The 24,671-nt window shown below is 45.3% G+C and overlaps 1 protein-coding gene and 1 pseudogene across 1 annotated transcript in view; one reads left to right on the top strand and one right to left on the bottom strand.

The window, feature by feature from the left end:
- Positions 1-12,887, bottom strand: part of LOC109894373 (26S proteasome regulatory subunit 4) — a 13,859-nt gene extending 972 nt beyond the window's left edge. Inside the window, exons 1-9 of the mRNA XM_020487820.2 lie at positions 12,807-12,887; positions 12,466-12,519; positions 12,165-12,261; positions 11,801-11,925; positions 11,379-11,564; positions 11,115-11,243; positions 10,752-10,848; positions 10,008-10,197; positions 705-856 (exon numbers count right to left, since the gene is read on the bottom strand). Of these exons, the coding sequence (XP_020343409.2) occupies positions 705-856; positions 10,008-10,197; positions 10,752-10,848; positions 11,115-11,243; positions 11,379-11,564; positions 11,801-11,925; positions 12,165-12,261; positions 12,466-12,519; positions 12,807-12,809 (1,033 nt within the window). The 5' untranslated portion in view covers positions 12,810-12,887. The remainder of the gene's footprint in view (positions 1-704; positions 857-10,007; positions 10,198-10,751; positions 10,849-11,114; positions 11,244-11,378; positions 11,565-11,800; positions 11,926-12,164; positions 12,262-12,465; positions 12,520-12,806) is intronic.
- On the top strand, positions 8,172-8,952 carry LOC116374686 (intelectin-like; annotated as a pseudogene).
- Positions 12,888-24,671: the final 11,784 nt, after the last annotated feature.

Raw genomic sequence — 24,671 nt, forward strand, 5'->3', positions numbered from 1 at the left:
TTTATGCTGCAATAGTTTGTCAGGGTGCTAGGATCAGTCTTTGTGAATTTAAGTATGCTCCCTTCTCTCTGAGGACCATGCCTCGGGACTACCTGGCCTGATGACTCCTTGCTGTCCCCAGTCCACCTGCTGCTGCTCCAGTTTCAACTGTTCTGCCTGTGGCTATGGAACCCTGACCTGTTCACTGGACATGCTACCTTGTCCTGGACCTGATGTTTTCGACTCTCTCTCTCGGGTTGACACACCTGCTGCCTCGAACTCAATGATCGGCAATGAAAAGCCAACTTACTCCTGAGGTGCTGACCTGTTGCACCCTCTACAACCACTGTTATTATTCGACCCTGCTGGTCATCTACGAACGTTTGAACATCTTGGCCATGTTCTGTTATAATCTCCACCAAGCACAGCCAGAAGAGGACTGGCCACCCCTCAGAGCCTGGTTCCTCTCTAGGTTCTGGCCTTTCTAGGAAGTTTTTCCTAGCCACTGTGCTTCTAGAGCTGCATTGCTTGCTCTTTGGGGTTTTAGGCTGGGTTTCTGTATAGCACTTTGTCACATCGGCTGATGTAAAAAGGGTTTTACAAATCAATTTGATACTGCATCTCCAATCATTACTTGCTAAAAGTCAGTATTAATTTAGGTTGGCATAGCCTGCATTGTAATTTCAATTGAAGATTCATAGTCGTATAATAATGTTATCGTGTACCTGGTCTGATGAGTGCGGGGTCCAGGGTCTCTATCCTGTTGGTGGCCATAATGACCTTGACATCACCTCTGGAATCAAAGCCATCCAGCTGGTTAAGCAGCTCCAGCAAAGTCCTCTGGATCTCCCTCTCTCCTCCTGAGTTAGAGTCATACCTGCAGAGGACACAGTAGTCAGCCCACAACCTCAACCACTGAGACACACCATAGAATTGTAGCGATTACCTCCTATACAGAGGTTCATTGAAGTATACAAAACATAGTACTGTAATCCAGTGGCGGTTGGTGCCATTTAAAATGAGATTTTTTTTGAGCATGGCCTTATTTCTATTACAGCATATTGGATGATTGTCATTCATATTCCATTCACCCAGCTCAATGTAACATCAATAGGTTTAGGATACTACATGCTACTCTAGTTTCTCCTATACCCATCATGAGGTTGCTACAACCTAGACTATGAATGACAGTTTACAACGTAAGTGCACACAGGTTGAGAGAAATTTGAGTGATCAAGGTGAGAGGCAGTGACACGTTCAATACCGCCTTGCACACTCTTGCCTGCATCTACATACAAACAGCATTGACATTTTAGTCATTCAGCAGACATCTAGATAAGAGCGACTCACAACAGTGATAGTGGTGTAACGGACTGCAGTTGATCTGTGATCCGTACGGACCCCCCACGGTTCAGCACCCATGTGAACCACGGATCAATTCAAGTTGAACCATCATAGTGTGAAATGCAGTTTTACTGCCGCTGTTACTTTATAAAGTGATAATTCCCTACATCTCAGTGCAGAGTTGCAGGGAAAAGATAAAGACAGAATCTGTATTTCACTCTGAAGCCTGAAGGTTGATTCCATTATTTTGGCATGTTGAATCCCAACGAATCAATCCTGGATGCTCACATTGCAAAAAGCAAAGAAGAAAAAAGAGCAGTGACAGCCATGGCTAGTGGGAGGAGCTGAAGAACTGGAAAGTTCTTAAGTCTCATGTATGGGAGCATTTTGGTTTCCCTGTCAAATATGATGACGGAAGAAGGGTGGTGGACAACATCATTACGGTGTGAAGGCATTGTGCCACAAGAAAGTCGTATGATCATGGAAATACATCGAGCGTAGCCACACATTTAAAGTGTCATCACCCTGGTGTGTCAGTGATGGGAGTCAACTCAGCCAAGAGACTCAGCCGAATCAGACCGGGTTGAAGCAATCACCAAATCTATTGGGATGTTTATCACAACAAAGGGTTCAAAAATACGGTGGAGCCACGCTACGAAATCCCCTCTCGCACCCACTTCAGTATGAAGATCGTGACAGATTTTTATGAATAGGAAAAGATCAAAAGTGTCAATGGATTATCCAAGGCATCCTCTGTTGCTCTCACCACAGAGGAGTGGACCTCCAGGGTAACAGAAAGCTAAGTGACTGACTGCTCACTACACCACAGAGGAGTGGACCTCCAGGGTAACAGAAAGCTACATGATTGACTGCTCACTACACCACAGAGGAGTGGACCTCCAGGGTAACAGAAAGCTACATGACTGACTGCTCACTACACCACAGACGGGTTGACCTCCAGGGTAACGGAAAGCTATGTGACTGTTCACTACACCACAGACTGGTGGACCTCCAGGGTAACGGAAAGCTAAGTGACTGACTGCTCACTACACCACAGAGGAGTGGACCTCCAGGGTAACAGAAAGCAACATGACTGTGACTACTCACTACACCACAGAGGAGTGGGAGATGCGAAGTCCGGTGCTACAGACACGCCCCCTCTATGAGTCACACAGGCACAAATCTGGCACAGGTACTGCTAGGAGCAGTAGCAGAGTGGAAGCTAGAGAGGCTCAATAGCAATAACCCAACCACCACAGATAATGCCAAGAACCAAGTAAATGCAGTGATATAGGACTGTGGCCACAGATAGCTTGCTTTGCACATGTGATCAATTTAGCATCTCATGTAACCAGATGGACCGCCTCCTTGGGAGGATCAGGAAGGTGGTTTTCTTTTTTCACCGAAGCACAACAGCCACTCATGTGCTTAAGACCAAGAAAGAAATGTTACAGCTACCGACCCACAAGCTCATACACCATGTCACAACAACATGGAACTCCACTTATGACATGTTGGAGAGCCATCTTGAGCAGCAGGCAGCTGAATACTCTGCACTGACAGACAAGACCCTGAAAAAATAAAGACACCGTCACCTTGTCTGATGATGGCGTGAAAAGTGGCAGAGGATGTCCTCCAGGTGCTCAAACGCCTCAAAACAGTTAAACCCGGCTGAGCACTGAAACTGCACCGTCTGTGTTCATGATCCTACCTCTGAAAACAAGGATTCTACAATCCATGGCCCCAAGTGAGGAAGACAGCACCATCACTAGAGATGTCAAGGCTGCCATTAGAGAGGACCTGAACCTCAGATACCCCCCTAACGTAGACGACTACTTTCATAGTTCTACTGCACTGGATCCAAGGTTAAAGTCCCTGTCTCACCTAGACCCTGCCCTTCGTCGGAAGACACAGTGAGCTCACCACTGAGATTGTGGCCACTGAAGAGGTAAAAAATAAAAGAGTGAATTGCCTAAATAATAAATATACTGCAGTCTAATGTTAGTCTATGCTAATGCTATTATAGAATCATCCATTATTGATCTGGAATAATAATGGCTTTTATTAAATGTTAATGCCACAATTATAGTTATTTGAAAATATATAATTCGTTTTATAGATCAAGTAATTTTTTCTGCAGTGTCAAGCCACAGAGCCGACAAAAGCAGACTGAGGCATCTCCTCCACAAAATTATTTGGCCATGAAGGAGCTTTTCGGGGAGAGCTTTGTGAGCAAGGACACAGGCAAGACATTTGCCAACACCATCAAAGAGGTGGCGGCATCCTACAAGGCAGCAAGTGGCGTTCCAGTGGATGGTGATCCACTGGCATGGTGGAAAAGCAATGAGCGTAAATACCCTCACATTGCCATGATGGCATGCACTACCTGGCATATCAGTCCTTAGCGAGAGGGGGTTCTCCAAGGCTGGGGACATAGTGACTGCAAAGAGGTCTCCCCTCTCCCCAGACAATGTAGACTTCAAATCGTTTTTCAAAAAGATGAGGAAGTTATAAGCTCAGGTCTGCTTTGCTTCCCTTCTTTTTGATGACGTGGACATTCATTCACTATTGTTCAAAGGTAACACGCCTCATATTGCACTTTAATTTAACAATTGAGTATTGAATATATTTTAAGATTTGATTTAAACATTGAAAAGGTCCTTGCTTTAAGTGTTCTTTAAGTAATAATGCTGATCAGAAAAATGATCTGATCGTGACTCAAAACTGTGAGTTTAGAGATCCGTTGCACCACTAGTGAGTAAAATACATTTTTCATACTGGTACCCCTTTGGAATCAAACCCACAACCCTGGCATTACAAGTGCCATGCTCTACCAACTGAGCCACAATCCTTTGATCGTTGTACAATTCCTTCTCGCATCTATGCGCTCTCCTCCTCTCACCTTTTCCCTTCGCTTGTGGACTTCAGTTCACAACACATCAGCTGTCTGTGACCAGGCAAAGAAATATTTTTAAGCCAAACCTTCATATCATAACTGCTAACTGCCACACAGCCTACATCGTTGTCACCATATTAACGTCAAAGCTACTAGAATTAACGTGTTAGTAAACCTGCTACAATCATGCTGTACAGAGTACAGTCAGCAGCAAACAGCTTAGCAGTTACACTAGCGGGTCCCGGCGGCAATAATTAATAAAACCAAAATCGTACCTCGACTTGGAAGAGTTCCAGTTTTGGATAGTCATAGCCAGCTAGCTAACATAGCATCCCTCTGGGGTGTTTGAGAAGGCTAAACTAGCTAGCTGCATTTGCTAGCTAAGTAAGTAAATTTGTGTTATATATATATATATATATATATATATATATATATATATATATATATATATATAGCACTCTCGCTATCTCTTGCTTCATTTTTCAAAGAAATGAATTTGTTCATTACTATTGTCTTTCTCTGAGTCAACTACTCACCACATTTTATGTACTGCAGTGCTAGCTAGCTGTAGCTTATACTAGATTATCTGATCCTTTGATTGGGTGGACAACAAGAGCTCCTATAGGTTGGAGGACATCCTCCAGAAGTTGTCCTAATTACAGTGTAAGTCTGTGGAAGGAGGTGAGAATCACGAGACTCCTAGGATTTGTATTGAAGTCAAAGTACCCAGAGGAGGAAGGAAGCAAGCTGTCCTCTGGCTACACCATGGTGCTACTCTACAGAGTGGAAAACAGTGTTTTAATCAACTATTTGGTGACGTGAATATATTTAGCTTTGTTTGATCTAAAAAGGATAACTTTAAATGTTTCACTATTTTTTGTTTTATGAAATTCACTGAGGATGGTCCTCCCCTTACTCCACTGCTGTAATCACATTGTGTCCACTGTACTGCTAATTCAATCACTTAGCAATAGTAAAGCAAATAAGCTTTGTACGAGCCAGAACGGCCCTTAGGGCAGGCGCCTATCTCCCGTTTCTGTAGCGAGAGGCAACTTAATGTCGGCCTACCAATACACTCCCTGGACATACAGAGATGCATGAAGGTTTTTGTATGACCCGACCGGGGATGGAACCCCCAACCTTCCAATCCCAAGGTAGACACTATGGCATATATTGGGCGACCAATGGAAAGTTGGGTGATGACTATTTATCAGAGTTCACATACAATGCCTTCAGAAAGTATTCACACCCCTTGACCTTTTCCACATTGTGGGTTACACATTTAGTCAATGATTTACACAAAATACTTCGTAAAGTCAAAATAAAAAAAAGGAAATACATTTTTTTTAAACACTAATACATCTTGATTAGATGAGTATTCCTCCCTCTGAGTCAATACATGCTAGAATCACCATTTGCAGCGATTACAGCTCTCTGCACTGATTACAGAGTCTTTCTGGGAGTCTAACTAAGAGCTTTGAACACCTGGATTGTATAATAATTGCCCACTAATCTTTCTAAAATTCTTCAAACTCAAGTTGGTTGTTGATCATTGCTAGACAGCCATTTTCAAGTCTTGCCACAGATTTAAGCCGATTTAAGTCAAAACTAACTACTCCACTCGGGAACATTCAATGTCGTCTTGGTAAGCAACTCCAGTGTTTATGTGGCCTTGTGTTTTAGGTAATTTGTTCTTAGCTGACTTGCCTAGTTAAATAAAGGTACAATAAAAAAAAAATGTCCTGCTGGAAAGGTGAATTTGTCTCCCAAGGTCTGTTGGAAAGCAGACAGAACCAAGTTTTCCTCTAGGATTTTGCCTGTGGTTAACTCTATTTAGTTTATTATTATCATTAAAAAAACTCCCTAGTCCTTGCCGATGACAAGGATACCCATAACATGATGCAGCCACCACCATGCTTGAAAATATGTGGTACTTAACGATGTCTTGTCTTGTGTTGGATTTGCCCAAAACAACACTTTGTATTCGGGATAAAAAGTTAATTTCTTTGCCACATTGCCATCTACCAAAAGGTGCAATTCTTTGTGAACCATTGGAAAACCTCCCTGGTCTATGTGGTTGAATGAGGGACATTACATCGAATTGTATGTGTGGGGTACAGAGATGGGGTAGTCATTCAAAAAATCATGTTAAAACACTATTATTGCACAGAGTGAGTCCATGCAACGTATTACGTGACTTGTTAAGCACATTTTTACTCCTGAACTTATTTAGGATTGCGTTAACAAAAGGAGTCAATACTTATTGACTCAAGGCATTTCAGATTTTCAATTTTGTATTAATTTTAAAACATAACTCCACTTTGACTTTATGGGGTATTGTGTGTAGATCAGGGACACAAAATCTAAACGGTATCAATTTTAAATTGAGGCTGGAACGCAACATGTGGAAAAATTCAAGGGATGTGAATACTTTCTGAAGGCACTGTATGTAGGTCTCCGTGATTAAGCAACCAGGAAAATAAGGAGTGCTCAACAATAATCACAACATACCTTTTATTTGTATTTAAGAAAAACGCCCAGATTATTGAAACCCTTGATGAAGATGAGCAAAAGAAATACTGTATAAAATAAACACAAATACTGAGCTATATTGTATGCTCCCCTAAAATTGGGAAATTCTATTTTATACTAAAACAATTGCACAGAGAAAGAGTTTGATTTAACAAGTAATAAAACAATTCTCAAACGCCTCCACTGGTCCTGTTGCTTTTAAGGTCAACAGCATCCTGTACTTTACCAAGTACTGGGACATTTTAGTCAAAAACCTGGTTGCCTCTGCCAGGAGGCTGGCACTTGTCCGCAAGTGGATCTTCCAGCAAGACAATAACCCCAAGCGCACATCAACATCCACAATTAAATGGTTCATTGACCACAAAAATCAACATTTTGCAATGGCCGTCTCAGTCTCCAGACTTGAATCCCAAATGAAAACCTGTGGAGGGAGGTACATTGAAGAGGGAGGTACATAAGCGCACACAAAGGATATCAAGGATCTGGAAAGATTAGTGATGGAGGAATGGTCTAAGATTTGCCCAGTGTGTTCTCCAATCTCATAAAACATTTTAGAAAAAGGCTCAGTGTCATTATCGTCACAAGGAGAGGGCGCCGGAGTATTGAAAACAGGGGTGGCAATAATTTTGACCCCTATGCGTTTTAGATTTTTCTTTGCTGTTAAAACAAAACTCTTTCTCTGAGCAATTTTTTCCAACCGATACGCATTGAAACCTTGGTACAACAGTGAAGGGAACAGGGAGAGGACTGCGCCTAGGCCGAGGGTGGCCCCTATTAGCAGAACACATATGTACTTGTTATTGCTAAATAACGAGGTCAACACAAGGACAACGGTCTTTTGCGGATTCTGTTTTGCAAGCTGTGGCTTCTCTCTATAACGGTCACCTATGTAAATGATGCAGACTATCGTAACGATGACACATTGAGGTATACAAAACATAGGCATGTAAATCACATTGTGTCCACTGTACTGCTAATTCAATCATTAAGCAATAGTAAAGCAAGTAAGTCTTGTCCAGGCCAGTACGGCTTTAGGCTCCTGCCCTTTCTCCCGTTTCAGTAGCGAGAGGCAACTTAATGTCGGCCTACCAGTACACTCCCTGGACAGGATGCTATAGTGCTATACAGAGAGGCATTGGAGTCTTTGGTATGACTCCACCAGGGATTGAACCCCCAACCTCCCAAACTTAAGGTGGACACCAATAAGGACACTGAGTTTGTGCAAAGCACAATAACATATTTGCCAACAGGCAAATATTGGTTGAGTAAGCATCATTTCCTTGTTATTTTGGCATAGGCAAACATAGAACCTAAGTAGTTGCTTTCGTCCCAGATTTCAACTTGTGCCTAAGAACAGCCCTTAGCAGTGATATATTGGCCATATACGACTTCCCCCTCGGGACTTACTGCTTAATCAATTATGACCACAGACGGCTGCGGCTGGACGTTGGTGGCGAGCGTACACGAGAACAACATCTATGGGAAGTGCACGCTGGGTGACCGTTGGACAAGCCAGCAACCCCTTTCGGCCAGAAGGGGATGGCAACTGGGTCAACATGAACACTTTCGGGTAAAGTTGAAGGCGCCACTGCTGACGATTACAAGAATCCTGGCTACTATGACATCAAGGCACAAGACATGTCGGTGTGGCACATTCCCAACAATAAACCGATGAAAGACTGGAACCCCACTGCCATCCTGCGCTACCACACCGAGACACGCTTCCTGAGCCAATACGGGGGAAACCTGTATGAACTCTTCCACAGGTACCCAGTGAAGTACAACGCTGGGGCACCTTTGATCAACAATGGACCCTCGATTCCCATAGTTTATGACCATGGGGACAAACAGACCACCAAAGCGTTTTACGGCCCTTACCCTCAAAGGGAGTTTGAACCAGGCTTCATCAGTTTCAGAGCAATTAATTGGGAATGGGCAGCCATGGCTATTTGCTCTGGGACCAAACCCAAAGGCGGACAGGTTGATGCATACTGTATTGGTGGTGGTGGGCATTTCCCTGAGGCGGCCCCAAAACCGCCTCAGGGTGTGGGGACTTCACCTCCTTTGCCTGGAATGGCTATGGGACCCACAAAGGCTGGAGTGCATCAAAAGACATGCTTGAGGCAGCTGTGTTACTCTTCTACCGCTGACAGCCAGGCCATTTTACTTTATTACAGTAATTTTGTTAATTATATTACAGTAAACTAAAGCAATACTATAAAACAGTGGGCTCCAACTTTTCCTAGCATGAGCTACTTTAACATGTATTTTATTTTATTTTTTTACTTGTCACTACTAATGTTTTTCTAGCTTTCAAATAGGCTCATTCTTATCCTCCCCCCTTCAATTGTCAATATTTTCTGTCAATGTACCTGGTAAAATAATGGCTAATTAACAACTAAGGGGGGGCCTAAAAATCTGCTTATTTCCCCAAATTGTGTTCTCATTAATTTCCTGGTTTTAGAAAAAATGTTCATAAAGAAACAACAAAATGGGATGTTCTGAATCCACGTTAACGCTTAAATAAGAACGTTTTCCAGACTTTAAAAAAATACACATTTAGATTTGAGTTCCCCTTTAATTGCGCATCTATCGAGTCAGAAATGTCCCGTCTAATGTGCCAGTTTAGCGATGGTTCTGTACTGTTTCTGCTAATTTCATGGCAAAGTTACACATAATTTCAAGGCAAAGGTACAAATAATATACTTACTCAGGATATACTTCTGCCAGGTAAGCCTACTTTGCAGTTAGCATTTAATTGAGAAGGTTATGGGGAAAGTATTTCTTTCAACCCACAAGATGGTTATCACATCGTTTATGACAGGTGGAATTGTTTGACGAGCTACTCATGGGTGGGCTGCAAGCTACTGGCAGCTCGCGATCGACCTGTTGCGAGACCCCTGCTATAAAACAATAACTATTCAGTACCATCACATGTGAAGACGTGTGCCTTATATAATCTTTAAGTTGCTGATATTGTGATTTGCTCTAGGCCAGCCCAAGATAATGTAAAACACTTAATGACAACTGTTGTATTTAGGGGGATGGCGGTAGGAAAGTGGGTTTGTTTGCGCTTGTTTGTACTTTTCCCCCCACTGTGCAATAACGTAACAATAAAGTAGTCTATAGATTTGTGAACATGAAATGAGCCTACTGTATTTTTTCAGTATAATTATGATGAGCTCCTCATCAACATAAGACACATACTCTGCACAAAACCTCAATGACCACGGTCTGAAAACCCCGCTAGCCTTGCCTTTTAGTCCCGATGGCATCGATCTCATCGATGAAGACGATGGAGGGCGCGTGTTCCTCGGCCACCCTGAACAGCTCTCGGACCAGCTTAGGCCCATCCCCCAGGTACTTCTGGATCAGCTCAGAGCCCACCACACGCAGGAAAGTTGCGGACGTCTGGTTAGCCACCGCCTTGGCCAGTAGGGTTTTCCCTAACGCATCATAAGAACAGTGTCAAACTATGCCACTTTTAGAGGCGGTTTCTAGATGTAGCTTTGGACTATAAAGCAAGTTCAATGGAGAATCTCCCCTTTAAATGCTTTTTAGTCCAGGATTAGGCTTAAAGGTGCAATCAGCAGTTCAAACTATAACAAAGTGTTTCAGTAAATAGCTGAAGGATGGAGCAAGATGTAACCAATCTTAAATTCATAGACTGAGCGATGGACTAACCATCCATGATATCAAAATTATAGCTTTAACCATGTTGAGGCTATACCGTGTTTGTTTACATTTACTTTGTTTACAAACATTGGAGTAGAAAAAGCTCATATTTTGGGTTCTGATGGGATATGACAGTTGAGACATTTATAAGTTATATTCTTGAAGAATCAATGGGAAAATATAATTAATGAATAACTCTGAAATCAAATGTAGCAACTGCAGATTGCCCTTTAAATGTGTGCACAGGAAAACACCCCTTTAAGTATTACCAGAGAAAAGACATATCCAAATGCTGTTCTGTCTGCAATTGTTTTAGTTGTTTTACCAGTCCCTGGTGCGCCATACAAAATGACTCCTTTCGGAGGTTTGATGCCCATCTCTTCATAGTACTCCGGATGGGTCAGAGGGAGCTCCACAGACTCCTGAGAGGAACACAGGGAACCACAAGTACAGTTGTCAATCAGGAAAAATGGTTACCATGTGTTTGATATCGTTCCATATAAGCCATTACAATGAACCTGTACCTCCAATTTAAAGTGAAACTAGCCTCCAAGGACACAGCTGTAACCATTTACATTAAGCATACAGAATAGTTTGTTCTGAAAATTCTTGGTAGTCTTATGCATTGAAACGCTATGACTGAGTAGAGCATTAACATGAACTGTTGTACTATACTCTACTGCTCTACCTTAATTTCCTGGATCTGGTTATCCAGTCCACCAATGTCAGCGTACGTCTCCTGTGGGGCCTTCTCCACCTTCATCACTGTCACAAGAGGATCAGTGTCATCCATTAGGACCCCAATGACGGCATGGACCTATGAACACACACGTCACTCAATGGCAGTGTACAGTAAATATCAGCTTTCAATTAATTATTTGCCTGAGTCAGGGCAACAGCCAAACACACCTTAGTGGCAGACTCCGTCAGTAATGGCAGACTCAGTCAGTACCTTGTGGTTGAGAAGGACGGAACAGCCCGGCTCCAGCAGGTCCTTGTCTACAAAGGAGAGGATGCTGACATAGTGCTCAGAGCCCACAGACGTAGAAACGATGGCGTGGTTGTCATCGATGATCTCTTCCAGGTTCCCCACTGACATGGGGGTTCCTCTCAGATCATCTACCTTAGACCTCTCCTCCTGCAGGACAACAGAGGATGGATGAATTCATTAATATTTAGATTAAAAAAAGGTGCAGTGTGAAGGCTTTATAGTGTTATGTTTTATAGGGATGCAAAGAGATCGACTGATACATATTTTACTGATAGGACCATACGAACAGTATGTAGCCTGCGTTTTATATGCTGCCTGCACATTAAATGCCCGTCGGGAACAATAAAGATCAAGACTTTTTAATAGATTTTCCAGAACACTACCTCTTGTTTCTCCTCAAGGGGCTTCATCTGTTCCTGGTTCCTGATGAACTCCTCCTCCATCAGCAGGTAGTCTTTGATCCGCTCCTGCTTCAGCAGCTTCAGCCTGCAGTGTGTATGTGGAGTTACTGAGAGAGAGAGAGAGAGAGAGAGAGAGAGAGAGAGAGAGAGAGAGAGAGAGAGAGAGAGAGAGAGAGAGAGAGAGATCATTCAGCTGTATGGAACGGGTAAAATTGTCTGGAAAAACAGCCGTTGTAACATTGTAAACAGCAGTCTTTTGCAGTTTACAATTCACAATCAGTAAGTAGAAAGGATCTCTGCCATGACAATGAAAAGTATAAAGTTAAATGTAGCCCAACTAACTTACCAAGAGGTAGCTTGCTGGCAGCATCAGGTCCCTTGCTCTTTTTCTTCCTCTTCCCAACCCTGGTGGGGATTGGTGGTTCATATTTCTTTTTCTTATCCTGAACAGTCCAGCAAAAGTTACAGAACAGTGTGACCAGTTATCAGACATAAAGAGTCGATGTGTAGCAAACTGGTTATATGAATATTCAAGTTTTCGCAAGATTGGCTTTAGTGTTATTAGCAACATTAGATCGCTAACGTTACTACATTTTGAGACAGAGTAACGTTAGCTAGCTAGCTAGGTACTAGTATGGATTATTTACCTTGTCGTCTTTTTTTCCTCCCCCGGGTCCATGTCCTCCACTCTGACTTTGACCCTGTCAAATAAATCACATATCGGACACACAGTGAAGATAGTCAAAAGCACTTAGCTAGTAACAGTAAGTTCGCTGTAACGTTACTTCAAAACTATTACAAGTTGCTAGCCATAATCTACCTAGCTAGCTAACATGTTTCCACTGGCTGCAAATGGCAGATTGGAATTAAAATGCAGCACACACGTTCAACAAAATGATAGTTTAGAATGTGATCATAAATTAAGTTAAAAAGTGATGAAATCCTTTAAAACACAATAAATATTGATTTGGATAAACTGCTGGCTCACCATAGCTTGCTATCCGGTCTGTCAGCGTCGCTTACGTATTACGTCAAAGTATGGCAAGCGAAGCATATCAAAATGAAGAAAAATCGACATTATGAAAACTGATGGAAAATGATGGCTGTTTTGTGAGAACCAAATCAATGGCGAAGACGCTGTCGCCAGGACATACAGAGTTATCAATAAATTAATATTCATGGTGATTAATTTGCATTTTAAAACAATTCCCAACACATCCAACCAGGCTTTTAAACATTTAAGTACATTCAATCGGCACATGAAGCCTATCATGCTCTGCAAATGGGTACTGGCTAGAAGGAGTGTAGCTTTGGTCAAATTGAGATCAAAAGTAGATTTTGTTTAGTATTTTGGCCAACACTAACCCAACCCTTTTCCTAAACTTAACTTAATTATCCTAACATGATATGTTAACTCTCCTTACCTGCTGGGTAAATTCTCCTTACCTGCTACGAAATGTCAAATCTGACATAATCTGTGTCCCATCTAGTCAAACCCCTGAAAATGGTGGAGACCTCCCAGTGAGTAAAATTAGACATCTCATCCAGATGTTGAAATTAGGGAAACGGTTCTGAATTAAAGTTGAAAATACATGTTTTCCAGATGTTTAAAATATTTTTTTCCAGACGTTGAAAAACGTATTTTCCAGACATTGAGAAGACATCTTGCATCTCTAAATGCATGCTCTTCAACCGATCGCTGCCCGCACCCGCATCCCCGACTAGCATCACTACTCTGGACAGTTCTGACTTAGAATATATGGACAACTACAAATACCTAGGTGTCTGGTTAGACTGTAAACTCTCCTTCCAGACTCACATTAAGGATCTCCAATCCAAAATTAAATCTAGAATCGGCTTCCTATTTCACAACAAAGCCTCCTTCACTCATACTGCTAAACATGCCCTCGTAAAGCTGACTATCCTACCGATCCTTAACTTCGGCGATGTCATTTACAAAATAGCCTCCAACACTCTACTCAGCAAAGTAGATGTAGTCTATCACAGTGCCATCCGTTTTGTCACCAAAGCCCCATATACTTCCCACCACTGCAACCTGTATGCTCTCGTCCAGACCCACTGGCTCCAGGTCATCTACAAGTCTTTGCTAGGTAAAGCCCTGCCTTATCTCAGCTCACTGGTCACCATAACAACACCCACCCGTAGCACGCGCTCCAGCAGGTATCCCCAAAGCCAACTCCTGCTTTGGCCGCCTTTCCTTCCAGTTCTCTGCTGCCAATGACTGGAACGAAATGCAAAAATCACTGAAGCTGGAGACTTATATCTCCCTCACTAACTTTAAGCATCAGCTGTCAGAGCAGCTTACTGATCACTGCACCTGTACACTGCCCATCTGTAAATAGCCCACCCAACTACCTCATAACAATATTGTTATTTATTTTTGCTCTTTTGCACCCCAGTATCTCTACTTGCACATCATCATCTGCACATCTATCAAATTGCTAAATTGTAATTATTTCGCCACTATTGCCTATTTATTGCCTTACTTCCCTAATTTAACTACATTTGCACACACTGTATATTTTTCTATTGTGTTATTGACTGTACGTTTGTTTATCCCATGTGTAACTCTGTGTTGTTGTTTTTGTCGCACTGCTTTGCTTTATCTTGGCCAGGTGACAGTTGTAAATGAGAACTTGTTCTCAACTGGCCTACCTGGTTAAATGAAGGTGAAATAAAAATTAAATACAAAATCTTCTACAGAAGAGGTCTTTTACAGATGTTGAAAATATGTCATTTTTTGGTCATTGTTTCTATGGCCAAATTTCAACAGTATACATTCACTTATATCTACATGTCAATGAAGAAAGCATTATATCACATTCAACATTTTTTATTCAAATTAATATTGAAAAATGGAGTGAACTGAAGATTGCAGTATAAAATCTGGTTGCCAAAATAGTCCAGGAGAAATTCCCAAAACGACCATATTGTTCAATTTGGTATAGAAGCGTGAAAATTGTATAATTTTTTGCTTTCAACAAAACCTGATATTGTGCTATTTCAGCGAAGTCTCGGGTCGGCCTGTAGCGCACCCTATAGTTCAATAGTGAAAATGCATTTGCCTGATTCTTTACGTTTTGGGTCATGGCTTCCCTTGTGTTGTGTCAACATGGCCACAAAATAGCGCTAAATATTTATATTGGTTTGGGGAACACATGGAATCAACAACCAAAACCATATGGTCCTTGCTTTTACCTTGATGATTGAAACAATGATGAAAAGCCATCAGAAATCACAGTCAGATTTGTATATTCTCACTTTCAAAGTGGTGTATTACATAAAAAGTTACATTTTACACTCTAGTTAGGTAAGTTACTTAAGTTAGGTAAGTATTCCTTAAGTCTGCTGGTTACAATGATATATATATATATTTTTTCCACATTGTGACATTACAGCCTCATTCTAAAAATGATTTAAAAAATGGATAATAAAAAGGTCTTCTTGAAAAAATGCATAAAAAAAACTACTTAAAAATCACATTTATGTAAGTATTCAGACTCTCTACTCAGTACTTTGCGTAAGCACCTTTGGTAGCGATTACAGCTTAAAGTCTTCTTGGGTATGACGCTACAAGCGTGGCACACCTGTATTTGGGGAGTTTCTCCATTCTTCTCTGCAGATCCTCTCAAGCTCGGTCAGGTTGGTTGGGGAGTGTCGCTGCACAGCTATTTTTAGGTTTCTCCAGAGATGTTTGATCGGGATCAAGTCCAGGCTCTGGCTGGGCCACTTAAGGACATTTAGAGACTTGTCCCAAAGCCACTCCTGTGTTGTCTTGGCTGTGTGCTTAGGGTTGTTGTCATGTTGGAAGGTGAACCTTTGCTCCATTCATCATTCCCTTGATCCTGACTAGTCTCCAGTCCCTGCCGCTGAAAACCTTCCCACAGCATGATGCTACCACCACCATGCTTTGCCGTAGGGATGGTGCCAGTTTTCCTCCAGACGTGACCCTTGGCATTCAGGACAAAGAGTTCAATTTTGGTTTCATCAGACCAGAGAATCTTGTTTCTCATGATCTGAGAATCCTTTAGGTGCCTTTTGGCAAATTCCAAGCAGGCTGTAATGTGCCTTTTACTGTGGAGTGGCCCTTCTCCCCTGATTGCTCAGTTTGGCTGGGCTGCCAGCTCTAGGTGTCATGCCCTGATCTGTTACACCTGTCTTTGTGATTGTCTCCACCCACTTCCAGGTGTCATCTGTTTTCTTCATTAGTCCCTGGGTACTTATTCAAGTGTTCCCTGTTTGTCTGTTGCCAGTTCATTTTGTCAAGTCAACCAGCGTGTTATTTCCGTGCTCCTGTTTGTTCCTTTTCTCTGTTTTTGCTAGTCCTCCCGGTTTTGACCCTTGCCTGCCTTGACTCTGAACCCACCTGCTTGACCATACTGCCTGCACTAACCTCGAACCTGCCTGCCACCCTGTATCTCCTCTTCTCTTGCCTGCCCCTTGGATTATGAAAGATATCAGAGACTTGAACCATCTGCCTCCCGTGTCTGCATCTGGGTCAAGCCCTGTGCCCTTGTACTAGGGAGAGTCTTGGTGGTTCCAAACCTCTTCCATTTAAGAATGATGGAGGATACTGTGTGATCGTGTGTTATCGTGGACCATCAATGCTGCAGACATTTTTGGCAAAAAAATGTCTGTACCTCAACACAATCCTGTCTCTGAGCTCTTCGGACAATTCCTTCAACCGCATGGCTTGTTTTTTTCTCTGACATGCAATCTGATCTGTGGGACCTTATACACACAGGTGTGCCTTTCCAAATCATGTCCAATCAATTGAATTTACCCCAGATGGACTCCAATCATGTTGAATAAACATCTCTATCATGGAAACAGGATTCACCTGAGCTCAATTTCAAGTCTCATAGCAAAGGGTCTGAATACTTATGTAAATAAGGTTATTCTGTTTTTAATTTTTAATACATTTGCAAACATTTCTAAAAACCTGTTTTCACTTTCATTATGGGGTATTGTGTGTAGATGTAATCTATTTAAGAATAAGGCTGTAACATAAATAAATGTGGAAAAAGGAAAGGGGTCTGAATATTTTCCGAATGCACTATATGTATGTGTATATAAATATATATACTGTACGTCCCCTGTCTATTACTGATGTTGAATAACATTTAATTTGAACTTACTCCATTATTTATATTTTGACCAATCAGATCAGATATTTTGCCAATAACTGGACAAAAGATCACAACTGGGCTTTATTCCTCTCCTAAAGGAGTAATAAAGGTGTAGTTCACTTATTATTATTCTTTTTTTTGTCAATTTCGAATTATCAGGGGGTGCTGCAGCACCCTCAGCAACCCTCAGCAGCCCTCAGCACACTCAGCAGCCCTCAGCACCCTCAGCAGCCCTCAGCACACTCAGCAGCCCTCAGCACACTCAGCAGCCCTCAGCAGCCGTCAGCAGCCTCAACAGCCGTCAGCATCTTTGGCAGCCATCAGCATTCTCAGCACCCATAGTAGCTTCAGCACCCTCAGCACCCACAGGAGCCATCAGCAAACCTCAGCAGCCCTCACTGCCCTCATTAGCCCTCAGCAGCCCTCAGCACACTCAGCAGCCCTCAGCACACTCAGCAAATCAAATCAAATCAAATCAAATTTATTTATATAGCCCTTCGTACATCAGCTGATATCTCAAAGTGCTGTACAGAAACCCAGCCTAAAACCCCAAACAGCAAGCAATGCAGGTGGAGAAGCACGGTGGCTAGGAAAAACTCCCTAGAAAGGCCAATACCTAGGAAGAAACCTAGAGAGGAACCAGGCTATGTGGGGTGGCCAGTCCTCTTCTGGCTGTGCCGGGTGGAGATTATAACAGAACATGGTCAAGATGTTCAATGTTCATAAATGACCAGCATGGTCGAATAATAATAAGGCAGAACAGTTGAAACTAGAGCAGCAGCACAGTCAGGTGGAAGTTGAAACTGGAGCAGCAGCATGGCCAGGTAGACTGGGGACAGCAAGGAGTCATCATGTCAGGTAGTCCTGGGGCATGGTCCTAGGGCTCAGGTCAGTTGAAACTGGAACAGCAGCATGGCCAGGTGGACTGGGGACAGCAAGGAGTCATCATGTCAGGTAGTCCTGGGGCATGGTCCTAGGGCTCAGGTCCTCCGAGAGAGAGAAAGAAAGAGAGAAGGAGAGAATTAGAGAACGCACACTTAGATTCACACAGGACACCGAATAGGACAGGAGAAGTACTCCAGATATAACAAACTGACCCCAGCCCCCCGACACATAAACTACTGCAGCATAAATACTGGAGGCTGAGACAGGAGGGGTCAGGAGACACTGTGGCCCCATCCGAGGACACCCCCGGACAGGGCCAAACAGGAAGGATATAACCCCACCCACTTTGCCAAAGCACAGCCCCCACACCACTAGAGGGATATCTTCAACCACCAACTTACCATCCTGAGACAAGGCTGAGTATAGCCCACAAAGATCTCCGCCACGGCACAACCCAAGGGGGGGGGGGGGGCGCCAACCCAGCAGCCCTCAGCAGCCGTCAGCAGCCTCCACTGCCGTCAGCATCTTTGGCAGCCATCAGCATTCTCAGCACCCATAGTAGCTTCAGCACCCTCAGCACCCCTCAGCACCCACAGGAGCCATCAGCAAACCTCAGCAGCCATCAACACCCTAAGCAGCCCTCACTGCCCTCATTAGCCCTCATTATTCCTCAGCACCCTCAGCACCCCTCAGCAACCTCCAGCAGCCCTCAGCAGGCCTCAGCACCCTGAGCAACCTCAGCTGCCCTCAGGAACCCTCAGCACCCACAGGAGTCTTCAGCAAACCTCAGCAGCCCTCAGCGCCCTCAGCAGCCCTCAGCGCTCTAAGCAGCCCTCCGCGCCCTCAGCGGCCGTCAGATGGCCTCAGCACCCATCAGAAACCCATCAGCAACACACAGCAGCCCTCAGCAGTCCTCAGCAGCCCTCAGCACCCTGAGCAGCTCTCAGCACCCCTTGGCATCCTCAGCAGCTCTCAACGCCCTCAGGAGCCCTCAGCACCCATCAGCAGGCCTCAGCAGCCCTCAGCACCCATCAGCAACCCTCAGCACCCATCAGCAACCCTCAGCGCCATGAGCAGCCATCAGCAGCTCTCAGCACCCTCAGAAGCACAAAGGACCCCTCAGCACCCCTAGCAGCCTCCAGCCACCCTCAGCAGCCATCAGCGCCCTCGGCAGCCTCCAGCAGCCCTCAGCACCCTCAGCAGCCCTAAGCAGCCACAGCAGCCCTCAGCAGCCTCAGCACCTTGAGCAACTTCAGCAGCCCTAAGCACCCACAGGAGCCCTCAGTAAACCTCAGGAGTCCTCAGCATCTCTCAGCATCTCTTAGCATCCCTCAGCAGCCCTCAGCATCTCTCAGCAGCATCTCTTAGCAGCCCTCATCAGCCATCGGCACCCTCAGCAGGCCTCAGCAGCCCTCAGCACCCATCAGCAGGCCTCAGCAGCCCTCAGCAGCCCTAAGCAGCCTTAGCAGCTCTTAGCACCCCATGGCACCCTCAGCATCCTCAGCAGCTCTCAACACCCTCAGGAGCCCTCAGGAGCCATGAGCACCCCTCAGCTCCCCTAGCAGCCTCCACAAGCCCTCAGCAGCCATCGGCACCCTCCTCAGCAGCCATCAGAATCCCTCAGCAGCCCTCAGCAGCCTTCAGCAGTATTCAGTGCCCTCAGCAGTCATCAGCAGCCCTCAGCAGCCCTCAGCAGCCCTCAGCAGCCCTCAGCAGCCTTCAGCACCACTCAGCAGCCATCAGCACCCTTCAGCATCCCTCGGCACCCTCAGCGCCCTCAGCAGCCTCAGCACCCTGAGCAACCTCCGCTGCCCTCAGCAGCCCTCAGCACCCACAGGAGCCATCAGAAAACCTGAGCAGCCATCAACACATTCAGCAGCTCTCATTAGCCCTAAATAGACCTCAGCAGCCTCCAGCATCCCTCAGCACCCTCAGCATCCCTCAGCACCATCAGCAAACCTCAGCAGCCATCAACACCCTAAGAAGCCCTCACTGCCCACATTAGCCCTCATTATTCCTCAGCACCCTCAGCACCCTCAGCATCCTCAGCAGCTCTCAACACCCTCAGGAGCCCTCAGGAGCCCTGAGCACCCCTCAGCTCCCCTAGCAGCCTCCACAAGCCCTCAGCAGCCATCGGCACCCTCCTCAGCAGCCATCAGAATTCCTCAGCAGCCCTCAGCAGCCTTCAGCAGTATTCAGCGCCCTCAGCAGTCATCAGCAGCCCTCAGCACCACTCAGCAGCCATCAGCACCCTTCAGCATCCCTCGGCACCCTCAGCATCCCTCAGGAGCCCTAAGCAGCCTTCAGCAGCCCTCAGCAGCCATCAGCGCCCTCAGCACCCTGAGCAACCTCCGCTGCCCTCAGCAGCCCTCAGCACCCACAGGAGCCATCAGAAAACCTGAGCAGCCATCAACACATTCAGCAGCCCTCATTAGCCCTAAATAGACCTCAGCAGCCTCCAACATCCCTCAGCACCCTCAGCATCCCTCAGCACCCTCAGCAGCCCTCAGCAGCCCTCAGCACCCTGAGCAACTTCACTAGCCCTCAGCAGCCCTCAGCAGCCTCAGCTGCCCTGAGCAACCTCAGCTGCCCTCAGCACCCATAGGAGCCATCAGCAAACCTCAGCAGCCATCAACACCGTCAGCAGCAATCAGCGCGCTAAGCAGCCCTCAGCGCCCTCAGCAGCCCTCATTAACCCTCATTAGCCCTCAGCACCCACAGGAGCTCTCAGCACCCATCAGCAGGCCTAAGCAGGGTCTCAGTGCCCTCAGCAGCCTTCAGCAGCCATCAGCACCCAGAGTAGCCCTCAGCCATCAGCAGCCTCAGCACCCCACGCAACCTCAGCTGCCCTCAGCAGCCCTCAGCACCCACAGGAGCCATCAGCAAACCTCAGCAGCCATCAACACCCTCAGCAACCCTCAGCAGCCCTCAGCAGCAATCAGCACCCTAAGCAGCCCTCAGCGCCCTCAGCAGCCCTCATTAGCCCTCATTAGCCCTCAGCACCCCCAGCAGCCCTCAGCAGCATCGACACCCTCAGCAACCCTCAACAGCCCACAGCACCCATCAGCAGGCCTCAGCATCCTGAGCAACCTCAGCAGCCCTAAGCAGCCCTGAGCATCCTCAGCAGCTCTCAACACCCTCAGGGGCCCTCCGCAGCCATCGGCACCCTCCCTCAGTATCCCTCAGCATCCCTCAGCATCCCTCAGCAGCCCTCATTAGCCATCTGCACCCTCAGCAGCCCTCATTAGCCATCTGCACCCTCAGCAGCCCTCAGCAGGCCTCAGCACCCAGAGCAACCTCAGCTGCCCTCAGCTGCCCTCAGAACCCACAGGAGCCATCAGCAAACCTCAGCAGCCATCAACACCCTCAGCAGCCATCAGCAGCCCTCAGCAGCCCTCAGCAGCCATCAGCAGCCATCAGCACCCCTCAGCCCTCTTCAGCACCCTCAGCACCCAGAGTAGCCCTCAGCAGCCCTTAGCACCCTCAGCAGCCCTCAGCAGCCCTCAGCAGCCTCAGAACCCACAGGAGCCATCAGCAAACCTCAGCAGCCATCAACACCCTCAGCAGCCCTCAACACCCTCAGCAGCCTTCAGCAGCCCTCAGCAGCCCTCAGCACCCCAAAGCAGCCATCAGCACCCCTCAGCAGCCTTCAGCAGACATCAGCACCCTCAGCACCCAGAGTAGCCCTAAGCAGCCCTTAGCACCCTCTGCAGCCATCAACACCGTTAGCAGCCATCAACACCCTCAGCAGCCCTCAACACCCTCAGCAGCCTTCAGCAGCCCTCAGCAGCCCTCAGCACCCGTCAGCAGCCATCAGCACCCCTTGGCACCCTCAGCATCCTCAGCAGCTCTCAACACCCTTATGATCCCTCGGCAGCCCCCAGCAGCCATCGGCACCCTCCTCAGCATCCCTCAGCATCCCTCAGCACCCTCAGCAGCCTCAGCAGCCCTACTTCCCGCAGCTTCGTATTTTAATACCCATGGCAGAGGCACTTATAAAAAAATATCTTAATACAAGTTCCTCTCCACCTTGTGAGACCTGGGAGATCATTTGAAAGCATTAGCATTGTTCATAATGAGAGTCTGGCAGTGAGACGCGACAGCATCACATTTATCTTTTCAAAAGCCAGAGAGAGATATAACCTAATAATGCTCTATGATACGGGAAGTAAGTACACCTCCAGACTGATGGAAATGACTCTTGTTTGTTCAGTGAGGTCTGCATTTGCTGCTGACATTTCCAAACATAAAGCCACGGTAAGCCTATTAATTTGAGGGACATTTCAAATGAAAACTACTGTGGAACAGAAATAAGCTTCCTGTGTGTCATATAACTTTTATGCAACCCACTCTTATGCTTGAATGAGGACATGCAGATGCTGAACTCTGTACAGTGCATTCAGAAAGCATTCAGACCCCTTGACTTTTTCTACATTTTGTTACGTTCCAGGCTTATTCTAAAATGGACTAAGTAAAAAAAAATCCTCACCAATCTACACACAGTACCCCATAATGACAAAACCAAAACAGGTTTTTAGAAATGGTTGCAAATGTATTAACAATATAAAACATAAGTATTCAGACCCTTTGCTATGTGACTCGAAATTGAGCTCAGGTGCATCATGTTTACATTGATCATCCTTGAGATGTTTCTGCAACTTGATTGAGTCCCCCTGTGGTAAATTCAATTGATTTGGAAAGGCACACACCTGTCTATATTAGGTCCCACCGTTGACAGTGCATGTCAGAGCAAAAACCAAGCCATGAGGTTGAAGTAATCGTCCGTAAAACTCAGAGACAGGATTGAGTAGAAGCACAGATCTGGGGAAGGGTACCACAAAATGAAGGTTCCCAAGAACACAGTGGCCTCCATCATTATTAAATAGAAGAATTTTGGAATAAGCAAGACTCTTCCTAGAGCTGGCCGCACAGACAAACTGAGCAATCGGGGGAGAAGGGCCTTGGTCAGGGAGGTGACCAAGAACCCGATAGTCACTCAGACAGAGCTCCAGAGTTCCTCTGTGGAGATGGGAGAACCTTCCAGAAGGACATCCGTCTCTGCAGCACTCTACCAATTAGGCCTTTATGGTAGAGTGGCCAGATGGAAACCACTCCTCAGTAAAAGGCCCATGACAGTCTGCTAGGAGTTACTACTAAATACTTTCAGACCATAAGGAACAAGATTCTCTGATCTGATGAAACCAAGATGGAACCTTTTGGCCTGAATGCCAAGTGTCTGGAGGAAACTTGGCACCATCCCTACGGTGAAGCATGAGGATGGCAGCATCATGCTGTGGGGATTTTTTCAGCGGCAGTGACTGGAAGACTAGTCAGGATCGAGGGAAAGATGAACGGAGCAAAGTACAGAGAGATCCTTAATGAAAACAAGACAACAACCCTAAGCACACAGCCAAGACAACGCAGGTGTGGCTTCGGGACTAGTCTCTGAATGTCCTTGAGTGGCCCAGCCAGAGCTTGGACTTGAACCCGATCTAACATCTCTGGAGAGACCTGAAAATAGCTGTGCAGCGACGCTCCCCATCCTACTTGACCAAGCTTGAGAGGACCTGCAGAGAAGAATGGGAGAAACTCCCCCAAATACAGGTGTGCCAAGCTTGTAGCGTCATACCCAAGAAGACTCAAGGCTGTGATCGCTGCCAAAGGTGCTTCAACAAAGTACTGAGTAAAGGGCCTGAATATTTATGTAAATGTGATATTTTAGGTTTTTATTTTGAATAAATGTGCAAACATGTCTTGACCTGTTTTGCTTTGTCAGTATGGGGTATCGTGTGTAGATTGATGGGGGGGGGGGGACAATGTAATCCATGTTAGAATTAGGCTGTAACGTAGCAAAATGTGGAAAAAGTCAACGGGCATAATACTTTCTGAATGCACCGTATATGTAATCCACCCACACATTATAAAAGGCCATGTACAGAAAAGTTATATTCCCAAAGTTATTTGAATACATTAAGATGCAGATGCAAAAAGAATGATTGTTTACTAATTGAGTCTTTCAGTAGAACATTCTATAGCTGAACCACCACAACTTGAGGTGAAACTCGTTGCCGAACAGCATTTGTTCTAGACACATTATTTCAATGGACTATGGACCTTCAAGTAGTTGTTTCGTTGAAATGACTCTAATGATTAGTTATTTGTTTACAAAGACTTCACTGCCTTAGCAGACTCTCTTTAAGGGCACATTATAGAGTACAAGTCGTTCCATAATTACATGTCAGATCTGTAATTGACAGTTGTAATGAATGAGATCAGTGTATATCAATCTTAGCACCATAATTGTCTTGTCATCCATCTCCTGCTAGGGAAAGAATTGGTCTGGACAGATGCACTTTGTCATATTCTCATCGGGGAGTAACTAATTAACTGGAAGACATTCGCACACCTGTCTTTCTGCTGTCTTGTCCTGCAGCTTGGAGCAAAGTACGGAATGAGGAAATACTGTATGTCGGGCAGAGAGCTTCTTGTCAACATGTACTCATCTGAGAATTTAGGTCAAGTCAGCAACGGGGGACAGATATCTATAAATGTCATGGTTTGGTTTATATATTCCTCTCCATTGTCATACACAGATTAGACATGAGGAACTAACACATTGTGCTCAATCATTTCTCCAGTAGATGGGGATGTGTTACTGTGGACAAATAGCCCGTCTATACACAGTATGTGTTATCTTGGATCCTTGGGACGTCCCTACCCCTTTGGAGTTGACATTATAAATGGTAATTGTAAGGGTTAAGGTTACGGTTAGGGTTAGGTAAGGGACATTTTAAATGGTTACGGTAAGGGTTAAGGGT

This window comes from Oncorhynchus kisutch, linkage group LG7, assembly GCF_002021735.2.
Source record: "Oncorhynchus kisutch isolate 150728-3 linkage group LG7, Okis_V2, whole genome shotgun sequence".
Taxonomy (NCBI): domain Eukaryota; kingdom Metazoa; phylum Chordata; class Actinopteri; order Salmoniformes; family Salmonidae; genus Oncorhynchus; species Oncorhynchus kisutch.